The sequence below is a fragment of the Periophthalmus magnuspinnatus genome, chromosome 1 (genome assembly GCF_009829125.3).
Source record: "Periophthalmus magnuspinnatus isolate fPerMag1 chromosome 1, fPerMag1.2.pri, whole genome shotgun sequence".
In the NCBI taxonomy this organism is placed as follows: Eukaryota; Metazoa; Chordata; class Actinopteri; order Gobiiformes; family Gobiidae; genus Periophthalmus; species Periophthalmus magnuspinnatus.
Window position 1 is genome coordinate 26,907,511 of NC_047126.1, and position 24,585 is coordinate 26,932,095.

General features: G+C 43.0%; 1 protein-coding gene across 1 annotated transcript in view; it reads right to left on the minus strand.

The window, feature by feature from the left end:
- Positions 1-24,585, minus strand: part of cacna1ab (calcium channel, voltage-dependent, P/Q type, alpha 1A subunit, b) — a 121,551-nt gene that overhangs the window by 2,169 nt on the left and 94,797 nt on the right. The window contains 8 exon segments of the mRNA XM_055224199.1: positions 393-422; positions 718-919; positions 3,753-3,788; positions 13,384-13,488; positions 15,738-15,873; positions 16,295-16,404; positions 21,380-21,483; positions 24,431-24,538. Coding sequence (XP_055080174.1) covers positions 393-422; positions 718-919; positions 3,753-3,788; positions 13,384-13,488; positions 15,738-15,873; positions 16,295-16,404; positions 21,380-21,483; positions 24,431-24,538 — 831 coding nt within the window.

The window sequence follows — 24,585 nt, forward strand, 5'->3', positions numbered from 1 at the left end:
TCTGCCAACATGTTAATAACCTCAAAACATTTTCCTAACCTTCACATAATCCTGCTCCTAAGTAACCAAACCTTAACCTAAACCACAACCTGTTTCCTACTAAATTCCTACATCATTCTGGACCCATGAATAGTATGTTAATGTTTTATGAATGTAAAACTGCTGCCAGAAGGTGGCACTCATGGAAAGAACAATGAAAAACTCATCTATTACTGCATTCAGTTTCACATGTCAGTCTAATTTGACAAATTTCTTCTGTGAATCAAATTTTCCAGTGTGAAAAATAGTTATAATTGTAACTACGGCTGGGCTATATGTTGATCTAATTGTCACCTGATCTTTTCTGTTTAGTCCAGCTCTAGGCTTTAAACAATGTGCTTTTTTAAGATTACTCAAACATTCATGGATGACAGCTAAAACCTCTTCATGCATGTTTTTGAGGGAACACTATAACATAGTCGATAGTGCTAAGTCTATTTTGCATAATACCCTCTTTAATATTTTTCAGTGCACTTTGAGCTTCTTGCACAGATTTCAATGTGTTATTTATTCTTTTTTTTTTACTACAAATGACCAATAAACCAATCTAACCTCTAATCGAAATTGTGATTTAGGCTCTAAAAAATCTTTATGTAATATTTTTGGCATATCACCCACGCCTAATTGTAGCCTAAGCATAATATGAGTAGTTGTAAGTCTCTGGGCCAAGCCTCTCACCTGTGTCGACGTCCGTGTATCTAGTGAGTGATCTCTGGCTGGTTCTGTGGCTTCGGTCGCGGTGCCGTCGGCCTCCTCCTCGGTGACCCTCCTCAGACACCTCCCTCTCCAGAGAGTAATCCTCCAGCCGAACATTCCTCCCAGAGCGACCATGCACCAGGCTAGAAGAGGAGCGTCGCAGAGGGCTCGAATCTGGGATAGACTGTGGAGAGGCGCAGTGGTTAAGAAAACAAGAAAACAATACTTTTTAACTGAGAAAGTCATGTCTGCTCCTAAATTTGAGAATACATAACTCCACACCGAAAGACCCCAGCTTTAGGCTTTGAGGGAGTGCTAACCACACCTTTTATGACTTTTGTTTAAGACACTGGGGTCCGAAGCTAAACCGGGGGGAGGGGTTTCCAGCATTAGCTACTACTTCTTTAATAAGGCTTCAATCATTGTTATTGTTGCTTGTATGATGATGGTACAATATTTACAGTAAAGAGTACTGTTTATTATCATTTAGGCCTGTTTCCCCAGCCCAGATCGACACTACACTACTTCACTACTGATACTTATCATGCATTACTACATAATCCAAATATCTTGCTTCATATATTTGATGTCTTCTGTATGTATCTAAAATGTAGAATGTAAAAAACAAAGACAAAAAAAAAAAAAAAACATTGAATGAGAGGATGTGTCTAAACTTTTCATTGGTCCTATAAGCTTCTACTATACATTTCTGAGGTGCCATTTATCTGTAAAATGTTATTAGGAACAGACAGGACTTTTATGCATGTGCTGATATCAATCCATTACAAATATGCAAATTTCCCAATTTTGTCATTCTCTTAAAACATGTACTTCCATATAAACCCCAGTTGTTCATATCCGGATGGATCAGTCGAGCTAACACAGTCTAGAACACAATAGCAGATGATTCTCAAAGCATCAAACTCATGCTTCTTCAAAAACAGGAGCAGAACCAGCAGTACCAGCAGGTGCTAGGAGAGTGCAAAGTCAACCATGCCTCATGCAAACTGCCGTCCACCTTCAACATGAGAGGTTTAAACTGGAAGGACTTTAGCAACAGTGTTTCCCTTAGGGGATGTGGGTCAAATGTAAAATGAACATGGGGCTAATTGTGGGGCACATCAGGTGGGAGGCACTGGACCCAAACTGAAGGCTAACAACCCAGGTCCACTTTAGTCTGGGTTCAGTCTGCAGTCTGTTAAAGTGGGACTAAACGCCAAAACAGGTATCCAGACTTCAAACTCCACCCCTGCAGCCAGGTGTTTGTAATCAGAAACACCTGGCTGTAATTGGGGCAGTCCTGAGTGATGTCACGTAGAACTTGAAATTGCAATGGTCAGTGGAGACAACAAACTCTCACTTTCTAACCACAAAGCTGCAAATTGATCTAGTTTGCACTAATATCACAAAAAATGAACAATGCTAATTAAAATCCCATACACACAGTTTAGTAGCCAAAAAGTAGATTTTATGTTTAGTTCCACTTCTCTTTTAATCATGTTAATTCAGTGTTGGTTTATTATTGGCTACAAATTTTACAAGTAGAGACAGTAGAAATATAGAAATGGTTGATATGATTTGAGACAAAGACAGAAGCACATTGAAATAGACATGCCATTTACAAAAACTACTGTACATATATTTGCTTCAATAAGAGTGCCTTCATTCACAAAGCAGCACCACACCAGACAGAATAGCAGAGGGCGCAAGCCATGCACAGACTAGAACAACCCCCCACACTGCCAAAGTTCAAGTTAACTGTCTTATTTGACCTAATTTTCACAACTGTTAAATTAAAATAAGTAAATATCAGTACAAAAAAGACCTTATCACTAAAATAAAGTATGTGATATGTACTACTGATACTTTGCAGCTGACAGGTGAGCTAATTTGTGCCGTTAAACAAGTCTCTCTCAAATAATATTGCAGTCACAAACTAGCTAGCATTAGTCAACAGGTTTCAGTTAGTCACTCTCACACCTAAATAGGTGTATTGATCCACAGGCTCCTGAAAATGTGCTTTTAAAATTCACTTTCTTTTTTTTTTACTTGGCCTTTCAGACAATCTAAAAACTGATCAGGCCTCTAATGTGTGCATTGTGTCTCCATGGAACTGCTGAACATTGTTCCACAGAGATACATGTCCCCCCAGCAATGTCACTGCAAAGTATCAAAACATCATGATAAGATTAAGAGTGGTGCATTTTTAAACATTTCTGGCTTTTTGTTTTGTCCTAATCTGAGGGATATCAGCACATTTTGCAATCTGAAAAGTATCTATAAACCAGTATTATGTAATAGCAATAATTTGTTTCACAATGTAAAATTGTATTGTATTTGTCATGCACCAGAACTCATGCCAGACAGTCTCAGATCCAAGCCTTCTCCATGCTCCATACAGCTGCAACACAAAACCCATGAAAACTGCATCTGAGAGCCACATAAGACGAACCAAGCAACAACTATATGGACTGCACATGACCAGGCAACATGGAGGAGAGGGAGAGAAGTACAGAGAAGGAGAGAGAGACATGAGGATAGGGTTGTTAAGTGTGACTTTCAGGTCTAAAACACATGTTTACAATTCACTCTTTTTTTGTGACAACACATCTCACATTAAATACTAATTGCTGTCATTAAACACAAGGCTTTAAGTGCGACATAAAGATACGTGATTAAGGTAAGACACTAGGCTAGGCTATGCTAGCATTAGCCGTGACAGATAGTGAGAAAATACACACAAGTAATCCTATAGTAGCTAGATAATGAATATATTTATTTACATATTTGATACAATTTGTGTAAACATACACTTTTGAATGGTAATTGTCTCTTGTTTGATGAATAAGGTGCAAAAACAAAGCTAGAAATTGGCTGTGAAGTTGCTGGTTGGACCTGGAAGTAACGTCATCACTTAACAATCCCATAGAGAGATCGAGAGACAGAGAGACAGAGAGAAAGAAAGAGAAAGAGAGAAAGGGAGAGAAAGCCAAGCAGGTCAGCTGTACTGTACATACACTGTAGTTATTCCCTCTGGGCCTGTGTCTCCTCCGCTGCAGAGCAAAGACAAGATGTGACAAACCAACGCAAAAACACATCGATCCTCAAAACACAACCATAGAAAAAGAGCAAGAGGGGAGGCAGAAGGGTTGACAGAGAGAGAGAGAGAGCCAAAGAGGAGCTGCTGAAGACAGATCTTGGCCTCATCAACGTCACATTGATATTTGAAAACCAACGTATTTCCCAGAACGTTGTGAGAAAAAAAATTGCCATCAAATATTATTTATACATTTAAACAGGCAAAGTCAAAGAGAGTGTCTTGTCTAAAGACACAATGCCAGTATGCAATGCAGGAAGCATCAAACTGCCATTTTTTCCAAACAACTGAATAAGGTTTTCCAGCCAAGGATTACATACTAGAGTTAAAGTTAGTTACTGTAATGGAAAAACATAGGTTCATAAAATATCATGTGAATGTCGACTTGACCGTATTATTCAGAGCGTTGGACACTGGACAGTTTAAACAGGAAAAAGGACCAAAACTGAAGCAGGAGGCAGCGAACACTTGAACACAACACTTACCGAGACACGAGGAACGCTCTGAAAAGCAGCAGTCAGATGGTCAGTGAACGCATCACTAACCAGAGACAGGACAATACTACTGCAGTGACAGCTACTATCCACATAGCTTTTATTACTGCTAGGATGACTGGTAGCCAACTTCCACTGCTAGAAATGTCACTGTCTTAATCTAATCTAATCTCTAATCCTGAGGCAACATCTGGAAATGTTGGTCATTAGATTGTAGACAAGGCACATTATTGTTGAAATATTAACATTAGCAAAGTGACACTAGTTGCATTTCTGTCATTTTTAATGAGCATTTTGAAGATTTTCATAAGACGTGCATGTGGAACGCGCTGAAATTTAGATCGCTTTTGCCTTCACCACATCTTAATGCTCTCTCAGAAAACAGCTAACTCTGAGCTATAACTGAGCTAACAACTAACACCAGGCTCACAGCTAACACTACGCTAGCAGCTAACATGCACAAAAGCAAATGACAAAACTTAATGACGCAAGAATGTTAGAATGATCAGGCAGCAACATGGACAGAGTTAAACAGTGGCCAGAGGTTTCACCGGAGCAAAGACAAGATGGCACAATTTACAGGTGTTGTTTATAAGAATACAGCAGTACATTATCTGGCTCTGATTATTTTTTAAACCAAATTCTTTAAAATATTGAAGTCAAATAGTAGGCCTTGAAGAATTGTGCGTCACAATGGATCAGGGGAAATTACTTAATGAATGAGTTATATATTTTTTTTAATTAACAAAAGAAACAGGATAACCACTCTGCAACAGTAACACAGGAAGGACATGCATATTCCACTCAGAGATCAGGGGTCTAACCCCCAACCCAGGATAATATCTATGCGATCCCTCAGTCATCCAGGTCCATAGTAAAAGAAAAATATCAAATTTGTCAACTGGACAAAAAGTTATAGGAGTGAAGACGTTTCTCTGCTCATCTAAGCTTCTTCTTCAGTTCTGGTCAGATTATTGGTGGACACTGTCTGAAGAGAAGAGCTAACTAAAACTAAAAACACCTATTGTTTACAGTTTCTATATTGTTTACTGTTTCTATATTTGTAGGCAAGGTCTATTGAGCTACACTAAGTGTGCACCTGGCTAATGGTAATAGGTGTGAAAGCAGCCATTAGGGGCTTGAATGATTATGCTAAGTATGATTCAGACGCAGTGTCTGCTAGTCTGAACACTACACTATTGTCAGTTTTTTTCTGCATTTATTTCACTTCTCTGCGTCTCTACACCAGGTTTGAACATCTCTTTATGTAGTGCATTTGGTTTGACGCATGTTACCCTGAAAATATCAGATTTTCGAGTAGGAGTACCGCGCATTGATAAACAGAAACCAGCTGTTGCTAATGTGTGATAGCTTTGTTTGGCATTGTGTCATGATGTCAGTTTCCCTGTCCTCCCGTGCTCTCTCCCCCTCCCCTACCTGTGTGTCTGGAGCTGGGTGGAGTGCCTGACTCCTCCCGTGCACACCTGGGGTGCATCAGCCTAATCACCACCACCTGCTGCTGAGTACAAGAAGGCTTGGCAGTCTACACTCGGTGCCAGACCGTCCGCGTGTAAAACGTGAATGTTTCTTGCTAAGCTTTGTTATATGGTACTTTCCGGCAAATGCTCATTTGGATTTATGCACCCTCCAGATTCCTGCCTCTACTCGCCCAGCTCCTGCCGCCACGTTCCAGTCCCGGTATCGCTTCCAGCTCGTCTTGTCTCCTGCTCGTCTCGTCTCCTGCTCGTCTCGTCTCCTGCTCGTCTCGTCTCCTGCTCGTCTCGTCTCCTGTCCGGTCCTGGTCTCTGGTTTGTCACCCGCTCCCCGCTCTGGTCTTCGTCTGATCCGCCTGCCCTGGTACCGCACCTGCTTCTATCCCCGTCCTGGTCCTGTCCTGCCCGCCTCTACCTGCACCGCACCCGCCTGACCCGTCTCCCGCTCCCCGGTTCCTGTACCTGCTCTTGTGACCTGTTTAAAGACTGCATTTTCACCGCTGTAAATAAACACTGTTAAAACTGCTCTGGTCTGCATCCTTTGGTCCTATCCGCACCGTTACGACAGAACGGTCTGGCCACTATGGACCAAGCAGGCTCAGATCCGGACCAGACGCGCCGCCTCACGCACTCTCACCCCGAGGCGGTGCTGGGTCAGCATGAACAATCCATTCGGACTCTATTGGAGCTAAATCAGACATTGTCCCAGCAGGTGGCACAGCTTAACCACCAGGTGGCCGCGCTCCTCGTCACCCCGCCTGCTGCAGCCGGAGCGCCGCCACGCCTCCCGGAGCCGAGAGGCACGGATCCGGAGCCGTATGCTGGACAACCTCACCTCTGTCGCGGATTCCTGTTCCAGTGCGAGTTCATGTTCCAGCAATGCCCTTCTCGTTTCAGCTCGGGGGCCACCAAGATCCGATATATATGTGGATTACTCCGGGGCAGAGCTCTCCAGTGGGCAGAGGCGCGCCTAATGAAGACGTCTGTGGATAGCCTGGATTTTAATGAATTTGTGTCCACGTTTAAGCTGGTGTTTGACCACCCGCACTACCAGGACAATGCTGCCTCCCGGTTATTGACTCTCAGCCAGGGCTCCAGGACGGTAGCGGATTATTCCATCGAATTCTGGACACATGCGGCGGAGCTGGACTGGACGGACAGCGCGCTGCGGGCTGTGTTTGTGCGGGGCCTGAACGAGACTTTGAAAGATGAATTGGTTTCCCGGGACGAACCCCCCGACCTGCGGACCCTCATCTCCCTCACTCACCGTATAGACAACCGCCTACGGGCTCGTCGCCGAGAGAGACGCCGGTCACCGGTCCCGCCGGAGCCACGCGCTGCCCCGCCCCCGCCGGATGAGCCCATGCAACTCGACAGGACCCTTGTGTCGGCCGAGGAGCGTCAACGGAGGCGTCGTCTGGCCGGGGCTTGCCTCTACTGCGGTGAGCGCGGACATTATGTGGTCACTTGCCCAGTTCGGCCAAAAGGGGGGGCCCACCAGTAGCACTGGGAGTACTGGTGGGCGAGCAACACATCCTGGACTCTTCTAATAGACTGCGGCTCAGCGCCACCCTGTGCGTTCGCACAGAGACCTTATGCGTTTCCGCCCTTATCGACTCCGGGGCTGAGAGGGACTTTATTGATGCCCAAGTCGCGGAGCAGCTCGGGGTCTACCTGGAGCCCCTCGAACGCCCCTTAAATGCCCAGGGGCTCAATGGACGTTTTCTGGGGCACATCACTCACATCACAGAACCTGTCACCGTGATTCTGTCCGGCAACCACCAAGAGAACCGTCAGTTTCATGTCCTGTCCTCCTCCGCTTCTCCTCTGGTCCTTGGTTACCCCTGGCTACGCGCCCACAACCCTGTTTTCGATTGGGCCAGGGGCGGAGTTTCGGGCTGGAGTCCCGATTGCCACGCCAAGTGCCTTCGGTCCGCCCTCCCTCCGGCCGGGAGGTCCGTTCCTGTCGCTGATCCGTCCCCAGACACCCCCAATCTGTCCTCGGTGCCTGCTGAATATCACGACCTGGGGGAGGTTTTTAGCAAGAGCAAGGCCCTCTCTTTACCGCCCCACCGCCCATATGACTGCGCCATTGACCTCCTGCCGGGTGCCCCACTACCATCTAGCAGGCTATATAACCTGTCCAAACCTGAACGCGAGTCAATGGAGGACTATATCCGTGGGTCCCTGGCTGCCGGAATCATCCGCCCGTCCACTTCACCCGTGGGAGCGGGGTTCTTCTTTGTGGCTAAGAAGGACAAATCCCTGCGGCCTTGCATTGATTACCGGGGTCTGAACAATATAACTGTAAAGAATAAATACCCGCTTCCCTTACTGGACTCGGCATTTACGCCCCTCCACGGTGCGACCATCTTCTCAAAGTTGGATTTGCGGAATGCGTACCACCTGGTGCGCATCAGGGAGGGAGACGAATGGAAGACGGCCTTCAAGACACCCCTGGGACATTTCGAATACTTGGTTATGCCCTTCGGTCTCACCAACGCCCCTGCCGTATTCCAAGCCCTCATCAACGATGTGCTCCGTGATTTCCTTAACCGATTCGTCTTTGTTTACTTGGATGACATCTTGATTTTCTCGCGGTCCCCCCAGGAGCATCATCAGCACGTTCGCCAGGTTCTCCAGCGCCTCCTCGAGAATAAACTGTTCGTGAAAGCTGAGAAATGCGAGTTTCACGCAGAGGAGGTCAGCTTTTTGGGCTTCATTGTGGGGCGGGGCCAAGTAAGAGCTGACCCTGAAAAGATCCAGGCTGTCACTGAGTGGCCCGTTCCTACCAGCCGGAGACAGCTCCAGAGATTTATCGGCTTTGCCAATTTTTATAGACGTTTCATCCGGGATTTTAGTAGGGTTATCTCGCCCTTAACTAAACTCACCTCTCCTGCTTTGCCGTTTGCCTGGTCTCCTGAGGCGCAGACAGCCTTCGAGAAGCTTAAGAGACTATTTACCTCCGCTCCCATCCTGCACCAGCCCGACCCTTCACGGCAATTCATCGTGGAGGTCGACGCCTCCGACTCGGGAGTGGGGGCCGTGCTTTCGCAGAGGTTCGACCCCCACAACCGCCTCTGTCCCTGCGCCTTCTTTTCCCGGCGATTGTCCTCGGCCGAGGTCAATTATGACGTGGGGGATCGGGAGCTCCTTGCCGTAAAGCTGGCCTTGGAGGAGTGGCGCCACTGGCTCGAAGGGGCGGAGCAACCATTCATCGTCTGGACCGACCATAAAAACTTGGAGTACATCCAGTCCGCCAGGCGCCTCAATCCCCGTCAAGCTCGTTGGTCCCTCTTCTTCAGCCGCTTCAACTTTCTCCTCACCTACCGCCCCGGATCTCGGAACGTCAAACCCGATGCCCTCTCCCGCCAGTTCGCCCTGGAGGATAGCCCGGTCACCGCAGAAACAATTATTCCCTCCTCGTGTGTGGTGGCCGCGGTCCATTGGGATATCGAGGACACCGTCCGAGAGGCCCAGACCAACGACCCCGACCCAGGTAACGGCCCTCCAGGTAAACTGTTTGTTCCCGATTCTGTCCGGTCTCAGGTGCTCCAGTGGGTCCATGCCTCCCGTTTCGCCTGCCATCCTGGTGCCGGTCGCTCTCTCTCCCTCCTCAGGAGACGCTTCTGGTGGCCCACGATGGACACAGACACCCGGGCTTATGTCGCCGCCTGCCAGGTATGTGCTCGGGCCAAGGCCTCCCACTCACCCCCTTCTGGTCTCTTGCATCCTCTCCCAGTTCCTCGTCGCCCTTGGTCCCACATCGCCTTGGACTTCGTGACGGGCCTTCCCCCTTCCCAGGGGAACACGGTGGTTCTCACCATTGTGGACCGCTTCTCCAAGGCCGCCCATTTCGTTGCCCTGCCTAAGCTCCCCACAGCCAAAGAAACTGCCGACCAGCTGACCAGTCATGTCTTCCGACTCCACGGCATCCCGGTGGACATCGTGTCCGACAGAGGGACCCAATTCACCTCTCAGGTATGGCGGTCTTTCTGCGACGGTTTGGGGGCCACGGTTAGCCTCACGTCCGGGTTCCATCCACAATCTAATGGGCAGACGGAGCGGGCCAACCAAGACCTGGAGTCGGCCCTACGGTGCACAGCCTCCGCCAACCCCGCGACCTGGAGTACTCACCTGCCCTGGATAGAGTATGCTCACAACTCCCTCGTGAGTTCCGCCACTGGTATGTCCCCCTTCGAGGCATCGCTGGGATATCAACCCCCTCTCTTTCCCACGGAGGAGAGGGACCTCGCCGTCCCGTCTGTTCAGCGCCATCTCCAGCGCTGTCGCCGGATCTGGAAGAAGGCCAGGGCGGCCCTTCTTCGGGCTGGAGCGCGCACTAAGGCGACGGCCGATCGCCACCGTGTCCCGGCGCCCGTATACCAACCTGGCCAGATGGTTTGGCTCTCCGCCAAGACGGTCCCGCTGAAGACGGACTCCCGTAAGCTGTCCCCCCGATTCCTGGGACCGTTTAAGATCATGAGGATCATAAATCCATCGGCGGTGCGCCTCCAGTTACCCCCGTCTCTCCGGATTCATCCGACCTTTCACGTCTCCCAGGTTAAACCAGTCCGGACCAGCGACCTGTGCCCTCCGGCCGATCCCCCACCGCCCGCCCGAGTCATTGACGGCCACCCGGCGTTCACCGTCCGCCGCCTGATTGACGTTCGTCGCCGTGGTAGGGGCCTCCAGTACCTCGTCGATTGGGAGGGTTACGGTCCGGAGGAGCGATCCTGGGTGCCCAGGGCACGCATTCTGGACCCCGACATGGTGAGAGACTTCCACCGCGCTCATCCTGACAAGCCTGGGGGTCCACCAGGAGGTGGACCTTAGGGGGGGGGTACTGTCATGATGTCAGTTTCCCTGTCCTCCCGTGCTCTCTCCCCCTCCCCTACCTGTGTGTCTGGAGCTGGGTGGAGTGCCTGACTCCTCCCGTGCACACCTGGGGTGCATCAGCCTAATCACCACCACCTGCTGCTGAGTACAAGAAGGCTTGGCAGTCTACACTCGGTGCCAGACCGTCCGCGTGTAAAACGTGAATGTTTCTTGCTAAGCTTTGTTATATGGTACTTTCCGGCAAATGCTCATTTGGATTTATGCACCCTCCAGATTCCTGCCTCTACTCGCCCAGCTCCTGCCGCCACGTTCCAGTCCCGGTATCGCTTCCAGCTCGTCTTGTCTCCTGCTCGTCTCGTCTCCTGCTCGTCTCGTCTCCTGCTCGTCTCGTCTCCTGTCCGGTCCTGGTCTCTGGTTTGTCACCCGCTCCCCGCTCTGGTCTTCGTCTGATCCGCCTGCCCTGGTACCGCACCTGCTTCTATCCCCGTCCTGGTCCTGTCCTGCCCGCCTCTACCTGCACCGCACCCGCCTGACCCGTCTCCCGCTCCCCGGTTCCTGTACCTGCTCTTGTGACCTGTTTAAAGACTGCATTTTCACCGCTGTAAATAAACACTGTTAAAACTGCTCTGGTCTGCATCCTTTGGTCCTATCCGCACCGTTACGACACATTGCGAACCAATGGATACAAGGCTTTATTAAAACATGTCAGGGTCACTCAATAAAACAGGATATTATTTAATTCAAACCTCTGCAGATCTGCCAAACTGCACCGTGGTCTAACCCCTGGGCACTGTTTATGCAGAAGAGACACACCAAGGACTGATGAGAATGAGGAGAGGGACAGGAAAGCCTTGCACTAAAATTGCATAATGTTTATATATGTATGTGTATATATGTGTATGTGTGTGGGGGTGTGTGTGTGTGTGTGTGTGTGTGTGTATAACATTGAACATGCAGTCAGAATTGGTGAAGGGAACAAGTGAATGTATAACGCCTCTGGGTTAGCTTGCATCCAAATGAGTATCTTGAGTAAAATATGCATAAAGGAATTTATGAATACAAAGAGTTATGCAATAATATATATCTCATATATAGAGGGTCATCCTTCTCATATTCATCTGCCAAAAATGGCGTTACAAACAGGAAACACTTTTAGAATGCTGTTTGTGACGTCATTCAGAGCCTGTGAATACAGAGAAACAGCCGGCAATTAGAAGAGAGGAGATTCAAATTGCGGATATATTTAAATATCTTGTTGCGACTTTGGATATCTTTGAAACACAATTTTAAACAAATCAGATCATTATGGCTAGAAAAGTAATGGGGTAATCTGAACATCTACTCGAGGTTCCTCTGAGACACACTACCTACAGTCAGTAGGTAGATGCAGTCAGTCAAAGGCACAGAGGTTTTGAACAGCATCTCAGCTGCAATCAGAGACAGTCACACATTAAACACATTTAAAATGAACCTCAAATGCTGTTTCAAGAGGAATCGAATCTGTGCTCACTGACCCTAAGTGTTATTAAATAGTGTTGTTATATGTGTGTCACTTCAGGGTCCATCATCTTATTGAAAACAATAAACATGTTTTACAGTTTCCTTTTTTTGTGATATTAAAAAGTGACTGCAGTCGTTTAAAACTAACAAGGTTATAAGCATGGACCTATGGTTATAACTGCGACAGAAAATGTACCAGGGAGATTGAGGTAAGAAGCTAGGCTAGGCTAAGCTAATGTTAGCGGTGACCAGCAGTTAGTGAGATATGCACACTGGTAATCCTATGTTATGATAGATTATTACTACATTATTTACATATTTGATATAATTTGAGATAGTAACAAGTATATACTTGTTATTGTCTTATGTCTGATGAAAAAGGAACAAAAACAAAGCTAGAAATCAGCTGTGAAGTTTCTGGTTGGACCTGGAAGTGACACCATCTCTTTACTACTCTGTAGGAACTCTTGAAAGAGTTGTGTAATAAAAAGTATTGACAACTATTAAATATAGCCTTAATATAAAATGATTGCAGTGTGATAGTGCTTGTGATTATATTTTGAGTAAATCTTTCTCATTCCAGGATGCAAGCAGAGGCAGTACACTTCACCCTCTCATCTACAGTGCAGCATAAGCCCTATGGAGGGCTGCAAGAGTTTAGGCAAAGGACGGTCATTATGGAGGTTAAAATTGTGGGTTCGGTTGGGATGGGGGTTGGTTTGGTTGCGATGGAGGTGGAGCTTTGTGTGTTAGGTGGGGATGGGTTTGGTTGTGAGGGGGTGGAGATATGTGGGTTTGGTTACAATAATGGTTTAAAGTTTTAGTTTGGTGTGTATGGGGGTGGAGGTTTGTGGGTTTGGTCGCGATGAGGTGGAGGTTTCAAGTTGTAGGTTTGGTTGTGATAGGAGTGGATGGTTGTGGTTTTCGATTGAGATGGGGGTGGTTTGTGCGTTTGTTTGGGATGGGGGTTACAACTCTGGGTTTGTTTGTAATGGCGTCGACATTTATGGTTTGGTGGGCTGGTGGTTTATGAGTTTGGTTACAATGACGGTTTAAAGTTTCAATTTGGTGGAGAGGGGGGTTAAGGTTTGTGGGTTTGGCTCCATTGGGATGGTTTTGCTGTGATGAGGGTTTACAGTTACGGGTTTGGTTGGGATGGGGATGGGTTGGACTGGGGTGGGTTCAGTTGCGATGGGGGTGGGTGCGTTTGCGATGGGGTGCTCACTTGGTTGTCTGCGGACAGGCGGGGCATTGACACCGTGCGCCCGTGCACGTCCATGTGAAAAGGCTCTGAGTCCGACAACCGGCCCATCTCCCTCATCTCTACTGTCTGCAAAACAAACCACCGTCAAGGCGCGACGGCGCATTCATGTGGCCAATAACAGGAACTTATGCAAAACGTGCACTTGCATAAATTCACTGTTTTGGTTTAATCATATGGATTTGGGAAACTGCTGTGAACAACTTCCCAAACCCACCAGTTTGTAAGGATGACTCAATGTATTTATTTTGTTTTTTATGAGAAGAAATCTTTTACAATGATCATGATTATTTACTTTGACTGCTAACACGTGACATATTTAGATCACCGCGTTACATTTTAATGTTTTGCCCGAGTCACTCTCCCTTCAGAGTGACATCATAACACAATCAGTGTGCATCCCTCTAATGCAACTACTACACATCGCATTTTTGTATCATGCATGATAAAAGTAAGGAGAGTTTAAAAAAAAAAAGCCTGGGAGAGATTGCTGAAACACTCAAACATGGATGGATGACATCAAAAACATTTTCATTTTTTCATTCACATATTGTTTTTTTTTTTTTACAATTCTTCCTCTAAAATCATCATAATCATGATTCATTGTAAAATGTATTGATACTGATATCACCAGTCACATGAAAAAGACAACCAATAATTTATGCAAAGAGCGTTGTTGCATAAATTAACTATTACTGGAAGTTTTTAGTTAGTTTGATTTGTGCAACCTCTGTAAACAATATGTACTTTTACCCCCTCCCCTTTGGCTCTAAACAAGGAGTGTTATTTCCTCATAAAGGTCCAATCAGCAGCCGGACTCTGAGGTTGCTCAAACACTGTTTGAGCTGAGATTAGTGATGGAGAATAGACAGAGGAGGCTTAGCAGCAACAGACAAAACCTGTACTTAAAAGTAGCGATACTCCAAAATAATATTATTCAACAATAAGTCCAAAGTAATTCAAGAAATTACTCAAGTAAGAGTAAAAAAGTATTTGAGAAAAGTACCCAAGTAAGAGAAACTTAAAGAGTAGCTGTCAGGATGTAACATTTGATTTGTATTTTGAAATGCATATGATTGAAAGGACAAAATAAAATTTGAAAAAGCAGTGCAAGAAACACAAATGTTCAAATAATTTCATACAAGAAATAAATTATCAGATGACCAGATGAACCTCATTGGACGAGCAGTGAAACAAACGTATAAATGGGGGAGTGTCCGATTGTCATAAAATAATAAATATAAAAAAAAAAAACAACAACTAAAAAATACTGATCTTTTGCCGAGTGTCCACTGCATGATCTTGAGCCGTAGCTAAAAACTGTGGAATAGGTCTCAGAGTGAGACTGGCACAAAGTAAAATATGACCAAAGATGAACTGCGACTAATATCAAGCCTGTCTTGGTGCAGAGTGAGCCCTCCTCTCACTGCATCTGCTGTGAACAATCTTTGTCAAACATGTGCCCAACAGTAAACACAAGCAGTCCTCAGTAGCAGCAGATGAGCTCTGCTGTGAAGCATTGCTAGCATGTAGCAACTAACCTCAGCTAACCAGTACAGTTACAGAGACCTTACTACACGGAGCATGGAACCTGATATTCACTCAGACAAACTTTGATCTTTTCCACAACTGATCGTGCGCATCAAGTGCTGTCGTACCATTTAAACTTCTCACCTTGATCTAATAATCTTATAAGACGAAAAACAAAATCGTGCAGTGGACATCAGACGGAAGATGAGGGAACTTCAGAGTGAAATAATTGCACTTTTGTACTTATTCTTAACTAGTGTTCCACATCAACTGAAATGACCTGGTGGCTGCTTGTATCCAAATCTTCTCTCCCACGGTCTAAAAACATGCTCAATAATATATAGTACAACAAATCTGCTTCTCTATCATCAAAAAACATATTTTATTTAAATCAGGACTGCTTAAAGAATAATTATTTCATAAAAATGAAAACAATATGAATTACCGTTAAACTCAAAATCAATTGACAAGGCAAAAACAAAAAAAGCACTTCCTCTCAGTTCAGTCTGCATCAACACATGTCCAGCTTCAACTTCACTTCACAAATAGAAACAAATTATAATGGAGTCTACAGCAATGTATTAAAAAACCTACATATTTTAATACCAAGGTGAAAGCAACCAGTATTTTATTAAACCCGAAATGATCATCTTCAAAGGAGCACTTTAACACTCACCTGGATAAGAATCATAACCAATAATATCATAATACTGAATTTCATGTTTTATTTTCATTTCTAATCAGTGTGAAATCCATTGTGTACTAAAGTCAGAGTTCCGCTGTGTTACCTGTGGGTTGTGTCTGTTGTCCTGCAGCTCGTCAGGATAGGCCCTCTCTGGGCTCCAGTTTCCTGTTTTCTGGAACATTTCCTGGGCTTTGGCCGTCATCCATGAGGTGCTCTCCGTCATGCCGCCCTCCGAAGGTCTGAGGCAATTAAGTCACATTAAGTCATTAGACATACAAACCTATTTAGCTTCTTAATGTTTATCAGAACCTGTAAGAAATTGCACAATTAGGTATTACTTTGTATTCAGCAACAATACAGTACAGCATGTTTTTGCCACTGGGAGAGGAATGAGCGATATGGAGCCTGCGAGAGCTGTTTCTGTGTTAGGCCTATAGTTTGTACTAGTTTATATTGTGCATATGTATAGACACATGCTGTTGAGGTAGTCTAGTTTAACCTTATCGTTTGTGTATATCATGCTCACATGTTGTTGAGTTGGTTTAGTTTAAACCTATGGTAAATATATAATATGTTTAATAAGTGTATTTAATACTCACATGTTGTCGAGGTGGTCTAGTTTAACCCTATAGTGCATATGTAATAGCATGTTGTACTCACATTGTGTTGAGGTGGTCCGGCTGCAGGCTGGGGCCCCCGTTGGGCCCCTGGCCCTCAGGCCCTCCTTCGATCGGAGGCTCCATGCGCTGAAACATTAAGGGCGGTCGGTTCTGTGGCAGATAAACATGGCCTACAGCTCGAATCAAACACACAGGGACAGATGCACTCACAGCATGCACCCACAGAGGGCGCCAGCATAACAGCCTGGCTTTGGTCTGCACAAGGTGAAGTCTAGAGGAACACTGATCTGAGATCTGCCATCAGCAACCATGTTTGAGAGACCATAGACCTAAGGGCTATCAGGAAGGCCTTAGCTCTATAATGAGTAAAATATACTACATGTACCAACAGGGGGCGCTAGAGAGCAGGCTCAGAATCTGTAGTTCCAGTGGAATACACAGTAAAATGTGTATTATTGTTTCCTAATCGCTCCCATGCTCCCTCCAGAGTGAGTCCTCCTAAAGTGCAGTTAGTTGGAGAATTGTAATCCAGGTTTGGTCTTGGTTTCATCTTAAAAACAGGCAGATTTCAGATCTGTGTCAAACAGAGACTTCTACCTTGGTTTTAAAGATACAGCACATTTCATATAAGTCAACAAACTCAACAGATTCACCACATAAATGACAATAACGTCTCAAATACACCATGCATAAGTCAAACTCTGTGATCTTATTAACAGTTAAATATAAAACATCTTTAACAACACTCCTCATAACTCCTCAGAGGACTTTGTGTGTGTAATAATGTAACGCCTTATGTGGACAGTTAAACCATTATTACCATGTAATCTTAATCATATGAAACATTCACAACAGTCCACAGCACACCACATACAGATGCCCCAAACTGGAGCACAAAGTGTAGGACCAAGAGAAGACTGAACTCTGACCTTTGGCTGGAGAATAAACAGGAAACAAAAACAGAGAACACACAAAGCAATGAGACGAGAGAATGAACCAAAGCCATAAAACACTGGACAGAATGGGGACTGTACAGCCATATTTGTCACTATAAGACTTAAAAAGAAAGAAATCTTTACAGTAAACCAGAGACACCACAAAGATTTAACTACATCACAATGGAAGACAAAACTCTGAAAAAAACTTGAGAAATTTGGAAATAATAGACCCTGTACCTGATATTTTCGTATGTATTTCAGCAAAATTTGTGGTGCCCCAATACAGATATATTTTATAAGCAGCTCTTGAGGCCAGTATAAGTCCGCTGTATACTGTCAGCATCTAATTAGAAATAATTTTATTGTCTGAGGATCAGGAAGTGCACATTAGCATGCTAGTTATTGTTCATGTCAAGGCAAAACTCCGCTCTGGCCTCTGAAAGTTGTGAAAAGTGTTTATAAACTAGTTCTGTTTTTCATATTTTTAAGACAAAACCAGGTAGAGCACTTTAAAATCTTCATGTTTAAATAGTTTTAGTGAACATCTTTATAGAAAATTATACCAAAAATATCAACAGAGATAGAGAATTCAAATCACCTGACAGACCAGACAAACATACTGTCAATTCACTGAGCTGTGTCAATGCTTTGGTAAATCACAAAAAAAATATGAAAATTTAGATTTATTGCTGTGAATCATCAATTTCCCCCAAACAGTCAATTATGCAAAGTTTTTCAGTACAGATCATGTTTATATTGCAAGTAAATACATGTGTCAGATGCCCTCCTGTCTCTGTAGTGTTAAACAGGTGGGGGCAGGTCAAGTTTCTAGTTAATCTGCAGATGTTGTGGTGTGGACAATGGCCCTCATCACTAAAATAAATTCTAAACATTAATTTCTTTTCAATGATGGGCATAGGATTATGGCTCTGGTCCCCATATTAAAAATATATTATGCCACTGTCACCTATAACAGGAAGCTTAAAACTCATGTACAGTACCTTGTACACATGCGTTTGTTGTTGGAGGAAAGGAGGCTTGGTGAGAGTGAATTGAGAGATGTTACACATAATCTCAGTACAGGCGAGTGCATCTCATTCATCCACAGACAGGGGGCAGCACTGACACAGCACACGTGAGGCCATGTTGTATCGTCAGTGTCATTCAGGACAAAAATACAAAAATTCGAAATTCTACTTGAGTCAGAGAAACAGTATAAGTAACAATTTAAATCCAAATAACATGATCAGGCTATAGACTGTATGTATAAATGGACTTGGCTAACACGCTAGCCACCATGTTCCAAATAGGAAATGAGCATTGGCACACAGTGGTTTCTTCAAGCTCTGGTCGGAATTGACTTCTACTGAAAAAATATCGCCCCTCTCTCTTAAACTGCTCCTGTCAGGCTTGTCATTTTGGTCTTAAAATGTTCGTATTAACCTGCTCTACGTGATTATGGGGTTCTTATTTCACTATTTCATCTGTAAATCAAGATATGAACATTAATAACAGACCAATCTGGTGCCTGTTCCCCTGAGGTCGATCCTGTTATTGTTAGGAGCAGGATGTTTGACAGCCCGGTTGCTAAGCCCCCTGCAAACCAGCAGTACAGGCGCACAGTAGGGGGCGCTACCTTCAACAGCCTTGCTCCTGATTGGCTCTTTGGTTTTACGCTTGGATTTCCATATCTGGGCCCTGGTTGCAGATTAACCGTATAATTGCCAGCCTTGCTGAGCTTCATTTGGTTGCAACTGAACACTATGAGTGATGTGACACTCCCTTAGTCCACTTCAAGGACTAAGGGAGCCCTTGAAGTGGACTAAGGGCATACAATTATGACCACTCAAGATTTACCTCCTGTTCATGTGTTATACCTGTCCTAATACTTGAATATCCACTAAAACCAGTGTTAAAAGTTTAGCAAATCAGTGTTATGAAGAGGTATGGTTCATTTATGTTCCTATTTTGTATGTGAACAGATCTGTGCGTAGTAACCATCACTACATTGATACTTCCAAACGTTTCTAATGTCAAATATGTATTCTACTGGACTATCAGTCAGTTAGAGAAAAAAACAAAACAAAACAAAAACCAAACCAAAAAGATATGAAAAACGTCCAAACCAATGCTTTTAAAATTTAACCATATCAACTACAAAATAAAAGAATAAAGCCACCTTATTCAAATGACACTTGTTAAACCATAGACCTTTTACAAGCAAAGCTGTAGAAGCAGCTCAGGCACTTTGCCAAAGGAAGTATTTTTCTGGATGATTAATTGGATGAAAAATGCACCATCAAGTTCCACACATATTAAAGTATTGATTCTCATTATTTCTCATTACTTCCATTGCCAAACGGTGTTAATGTTACCAAAAAAGGGTTGATTTAAAAGTCCCATATTATGCTTAATTGACTCTAAAAGAAGCCTGCAGTTGTGTTTTTAGTAAACAGATAAAACAGTAGGTGTCAACTCTCTGTAAAAGAACATAAAAATGAGCTTAAATTCATACAGCGTCACCAGTCATTCTGAACATTTCAAAGCTGTATGGCCTTCCTTAATTATCTATGCATTAGCTCCCTACTCCTACTAGTGTTATGTGTCATGTTATAAATGAGTGTTTCTCCTGTACATCACAAGTAGTAATATGCATTAATTCATTAATCGCCATTAGTGAATAAGCTCTGTGCACAACAGTGCCCGACATCCTCACAGCATCACTACTTCCTGCACAATTTTATCTCGATGAGATTATTTTTAGCGTGAATCAGAAACAATCAATACTGAATGATAAGGCAGTGGACAGGGAGCTACAGGTGGATGTCACTGACAACATGATAAAAACTACACAAATAAAATGAATATTTCAGCAGAGGACTCTTCTGTGTTTAGAAAGAGAGATGTTTGTGTCTCAAAAGCTAATTTGAAGGCATAATAAATATTAAAACATGACCACAAACAAACAAATGTGTAGTCTTTATTTTATTTGAATTTTAATAGGTTGCTTATTTTATGTTTTCTAATGTTAATAAAAGTGACTGAGAGCTTTGAGACTAGCGTGTTGCTGTGCACAGACCCTATTACCAGTTTGAAGAATGGCTTAAAACTAAACACATATAGGAATAGGAATATTTGAGAAAACACTGGAATCTGCTAAACTAATACAAAAATCCCATGTATTTCAGCATGTTTATAGAGGAATAAACTGCAGGGTTAGCTGTTTTTTAAACAACTAAATGTTGTTATTTGAAATAATAATTGCTGTCATTGCAATGTTCAGCTCTAGTTTAAATGTGGCAAAATTATTTCCAAAAGCCTAAAAATCATAATATGGGAACTTTAAACCCCTTTTGTTGTAATTGCTGGGTTTCAGATGACATCGCAACATTCTACAGGCCAATATTATTTAATACAGATGGGGGCAGCTAAAATGAATATTGTTAAAATGCAGATTTTTGTTGTAGAGTGTTCTTGGGTCTAGTTAATAATAGAAATGAGCAGATTCCACATTTGTGCATTTACCTTTTGGATATTTCATGGCACAATATAATCAATAGGAAAAAGTGGCTCCTGCCCCCAATCTGGAAGTATGACATCATCACATACTAGGATTTGAAAACCACCAGTTGATACTTTGCAGCTGATGTCATCAACATTTCCTGGGGGGTGTGACGCTAACTGGAGGCACTGGTCTGTCTGAAGCTCTGTCAGACTATGAAGAAGTCACTTAGCTGGAACTATAACATGTGAACAGATTTTTACTTTTAAATAAGATTACAGTCACAAGGTAGTTAGCAATAATTAACTTTTTCATTTAGTCTCTCTCACCTTTTTATTGAAAATCAAACACCTAAACAGAACCATGAACACTCGTATTAATCTCAGGCTCCTTAAATTATGTTCGAAATTTAAATCCACGTTGTATTTTCTCTTGATTTTTCAGGCCATCTTAAACCTTTTTTTGCATTGTGCCATAGTAACTAAACAACATTCCGCCACAGACATACATGCATTACACCCCCGTCGTGATGTCACTGCAAAGCATCAATAGGAAAAAGTGTCTCTTGCCGCGCATCTAGAAGTATGACATTATCACATTCTAGGATCTGAGAACCCCAATAGCAGATGCAGATTGCTCCGGTCGTGGTTCGGTCAGTGGTTTCGTGTTGTTGTTTATTTCATACCTGCTCCTCCCTCAGCGTCTGCAGCTTCTTCATCTTGCTCTGGCGGTAGTACTCCATAATCATCATGGCGGCGTAGATCTTTCCCACTGTGAGGTCTGTGGCTGCTGAGAAAGTGGAGAGTTACCTGCCCCATTAGACCTTTCGAGTGATGGACCCTCAGCGTGGGGGAGGGGAGGGGGAGGAGGGAAGGGAGGAGGAGACAGAGACAACACAACACCAACAACACAACAACAGCACCAGGAGCCTGAGCAACACTGGCTATTGGATATTTAAAATCAGGCTGATAAGGTTCTTGCTCTGTTTGCGTTCGTTCTGGGATATTAAGGTCTGATCACTCATAGAGCAAAATGTAAAGGAGATGGGTTTTTCCTCATATAAACCCACAAAACAAAAATAAACCCTACAAATACTGCAAAATACTGAAAGTTTATATTAGGTATTCAGGAACAAGAATATGTGAAGAACTTAATTTCAACTAAAAAAATAAAATTCTAAGGGGACACAATAGTAAATGTGAAAATGTGTATTGCCTGTAAAACCATTAACTCATCTGTGAAAAGTGTTTGTAATCCTTCAACTTGTGTAATTGTATACTGATTTTTAAATAATGAAATGTTAGCCAAGTTAGAAAAACAATTTCTACACTGTGATGTAAGAAAACATATGTACTAACCCTAACCCCAACATGTATCATTAACTATAAAGATATTCTGTTTAGAAAGAATCTCATTTGTGAGGTAACTCTACTTTAAACCGCCGAACCTCTGGTGGGAGGGTAAAGGCTTAACACAAGGGTCAGAGTTGCCTCTTGGGGAAGAGAGCTGCAAAATCCAGATCTCTTGATAATTTCCTCCAATAAACATTAATCCAATTTAAATTAATAATGTAATACTGACATAGGTAAAGGTCTTCCATGTTAAAACTCTAGAACTTTAGAAACCACTACTTCCTGTAATTCTGTACTTTTCTTCTCAACTTTCTTCCACAAACTGACACAGAACTGGTGTAAAATTATGGTAAATATTGACCACAGGCACTATCCCACCAAACCATGTCAGAATTAAAAGAAACATGAAAACCTGTCATATGCACTTTACAATATTTAATCTAAAGAAGTGTTGCTATGACTCCCCGGTGAAAACATTGAAAACACATTTACAATTTCACAGTTTAACACCACAGAGCCGTAGTCTTTTCACAGGCAGATGCTTCTAGTTTCCCTGATGCATTCATCTACACTCAAACTATTACATTATTGGGGATCTATAATTTAACTTTAACTTTACGCTGGGGACTATACTGCCATACAAAGGCAAACTTTATCAACATGGTGCAAGAAGGTTTAAGAACAAGAGCTCAGTATTTTTCTAAAAACTCTGGATTTATCCTCCAGAGTTTGGTGAAACATTTAAACACTTAAAATCAGAAAAATATGAGCTTTGTTTTAAAAGAAATATCATGCTATTTATAAAGAAAAGTTGTATTGTCCTCCAGCGTTACCAGTGCATATTAAAATATAGTAATTCATGTTTTAATAATAAGAGCATACTATCTTTATAATCAGAGGTGGGTAGAAAAAAATTGTACGGAATAACGTGACTTCAATGAAAATGATATTATTCAAGCAGAATTAAGAAGTAATGGTCCAAGAAATTACAAGTATTTGGAAAACTACTACTCAACTAAAAATGACTAGGTAACGGTCAGAGTGTCCCATCTGCTTTGTAATTTAAAGACAATGTAATTGGAAGGGCAAAACCCTAAAAAAATCTGTTATTTTCAAAAGATAGACATAAAAATGAAAAAAACTATACAAAATCATATCTGAAGGTGCGGTGCAAGGAACAACAATGTTCAAATCATTTCATATTGTCAACATAAAGCTTTGGTCAAGTAAGAGTACTGATCCTTCAATAACATTATTACTCAAGTAGGTGTAAAAGTATGCTGTTAGAAAAGTACTCTGATAACTTTTTTTTTAAATTATACTTTTCAGAGTAATGTAATTGTACTACTATTACTGTACTACCCACCTCTGCTTATAGATTGCTGCCATGCATTGAGCCAATTTATTCTAAACTTCTGCTAAACATGCGCCATACTTAGTTGTAGCTGTATTAAAATTCAATAAATCTAAAATCAAACTGTAGTGAAAAGACTTCTATAGAGGACCTTCTATAGCAGACACCCCCTGATGCAGACTGTGTGCATAGTGTTTCAGTTTAGTGGAAAGTATAAAAATGTATTTACTCAGTATTTATTCATTTTAAAATGTTTTTTATGGTATATATACAAAGGTGCTCTGTAGGCCTATAGGTACCATGTCTGATATTTGATTAGGTTTTAGTATTATTTCACAGATAATTTCCACAACAGCCCACACTACATCTTGTCTATTTCAAAATTGCACATTACAAACTTTGTGGGGGCCCCTTCCCAGCACTTGGCCGTGGATAAATAAGTACCCTTTACGAAAATGCCAAATGGATCTTTAGTTTTAGTATCCAGCCCTTTATATGATAAATAACAAAATATATAGTATGATAAGTTGCTTCACTAACTATTGTGACAGACTTAAATTTACAGTTAGAATTTGTGCCATCTTTCTACATTAGTAATATCTAATGAGTTAGAGCTGCATTTAACTAAAAACAGGGAATCACAATATGACCCTATGGTCAAAAACAGACCACCAACTCCTCCTATTGGTCAGCCTTTCTTATGCTCTGAGTCACAGGAGGATATAACCAATCACAGTAAAGAGTAAACTTGCTGAAACAGCAGATAGCTTTAGTTACCTTATTGTATAAAAGATACTAAGAAAATCGTGATATTATTATTATATTTTGTCATATCAGCCACCCCTAAAATGTGTTATAGTGATGTACTAAAATGTGCTGTGGTGTGGTCTGTGAACATTAATGTTTTAATTATATAGTGCAGTGTGCAGTGGTCTGATCAGGGGGTGCAGAGCAACACAGATACTGGTAGAAGCTTTCCTCTGGTGGTGAGTGAAATACAGCGCCCCCTCTGTCTCTGTCTGTAACTTACCCTTGTGTGGAGTCACTAGCAGGTCCAGCGTCTTCTGAGACAAGTTCGGCCATATTGCCATCATCTCTTTTCTGAGCTCTGCGTCCATTTGGTGCTTATCTGCCCCTCCTGATACCCCCAAACCCCATAAAACATCATTCATTCACATGGAAGAC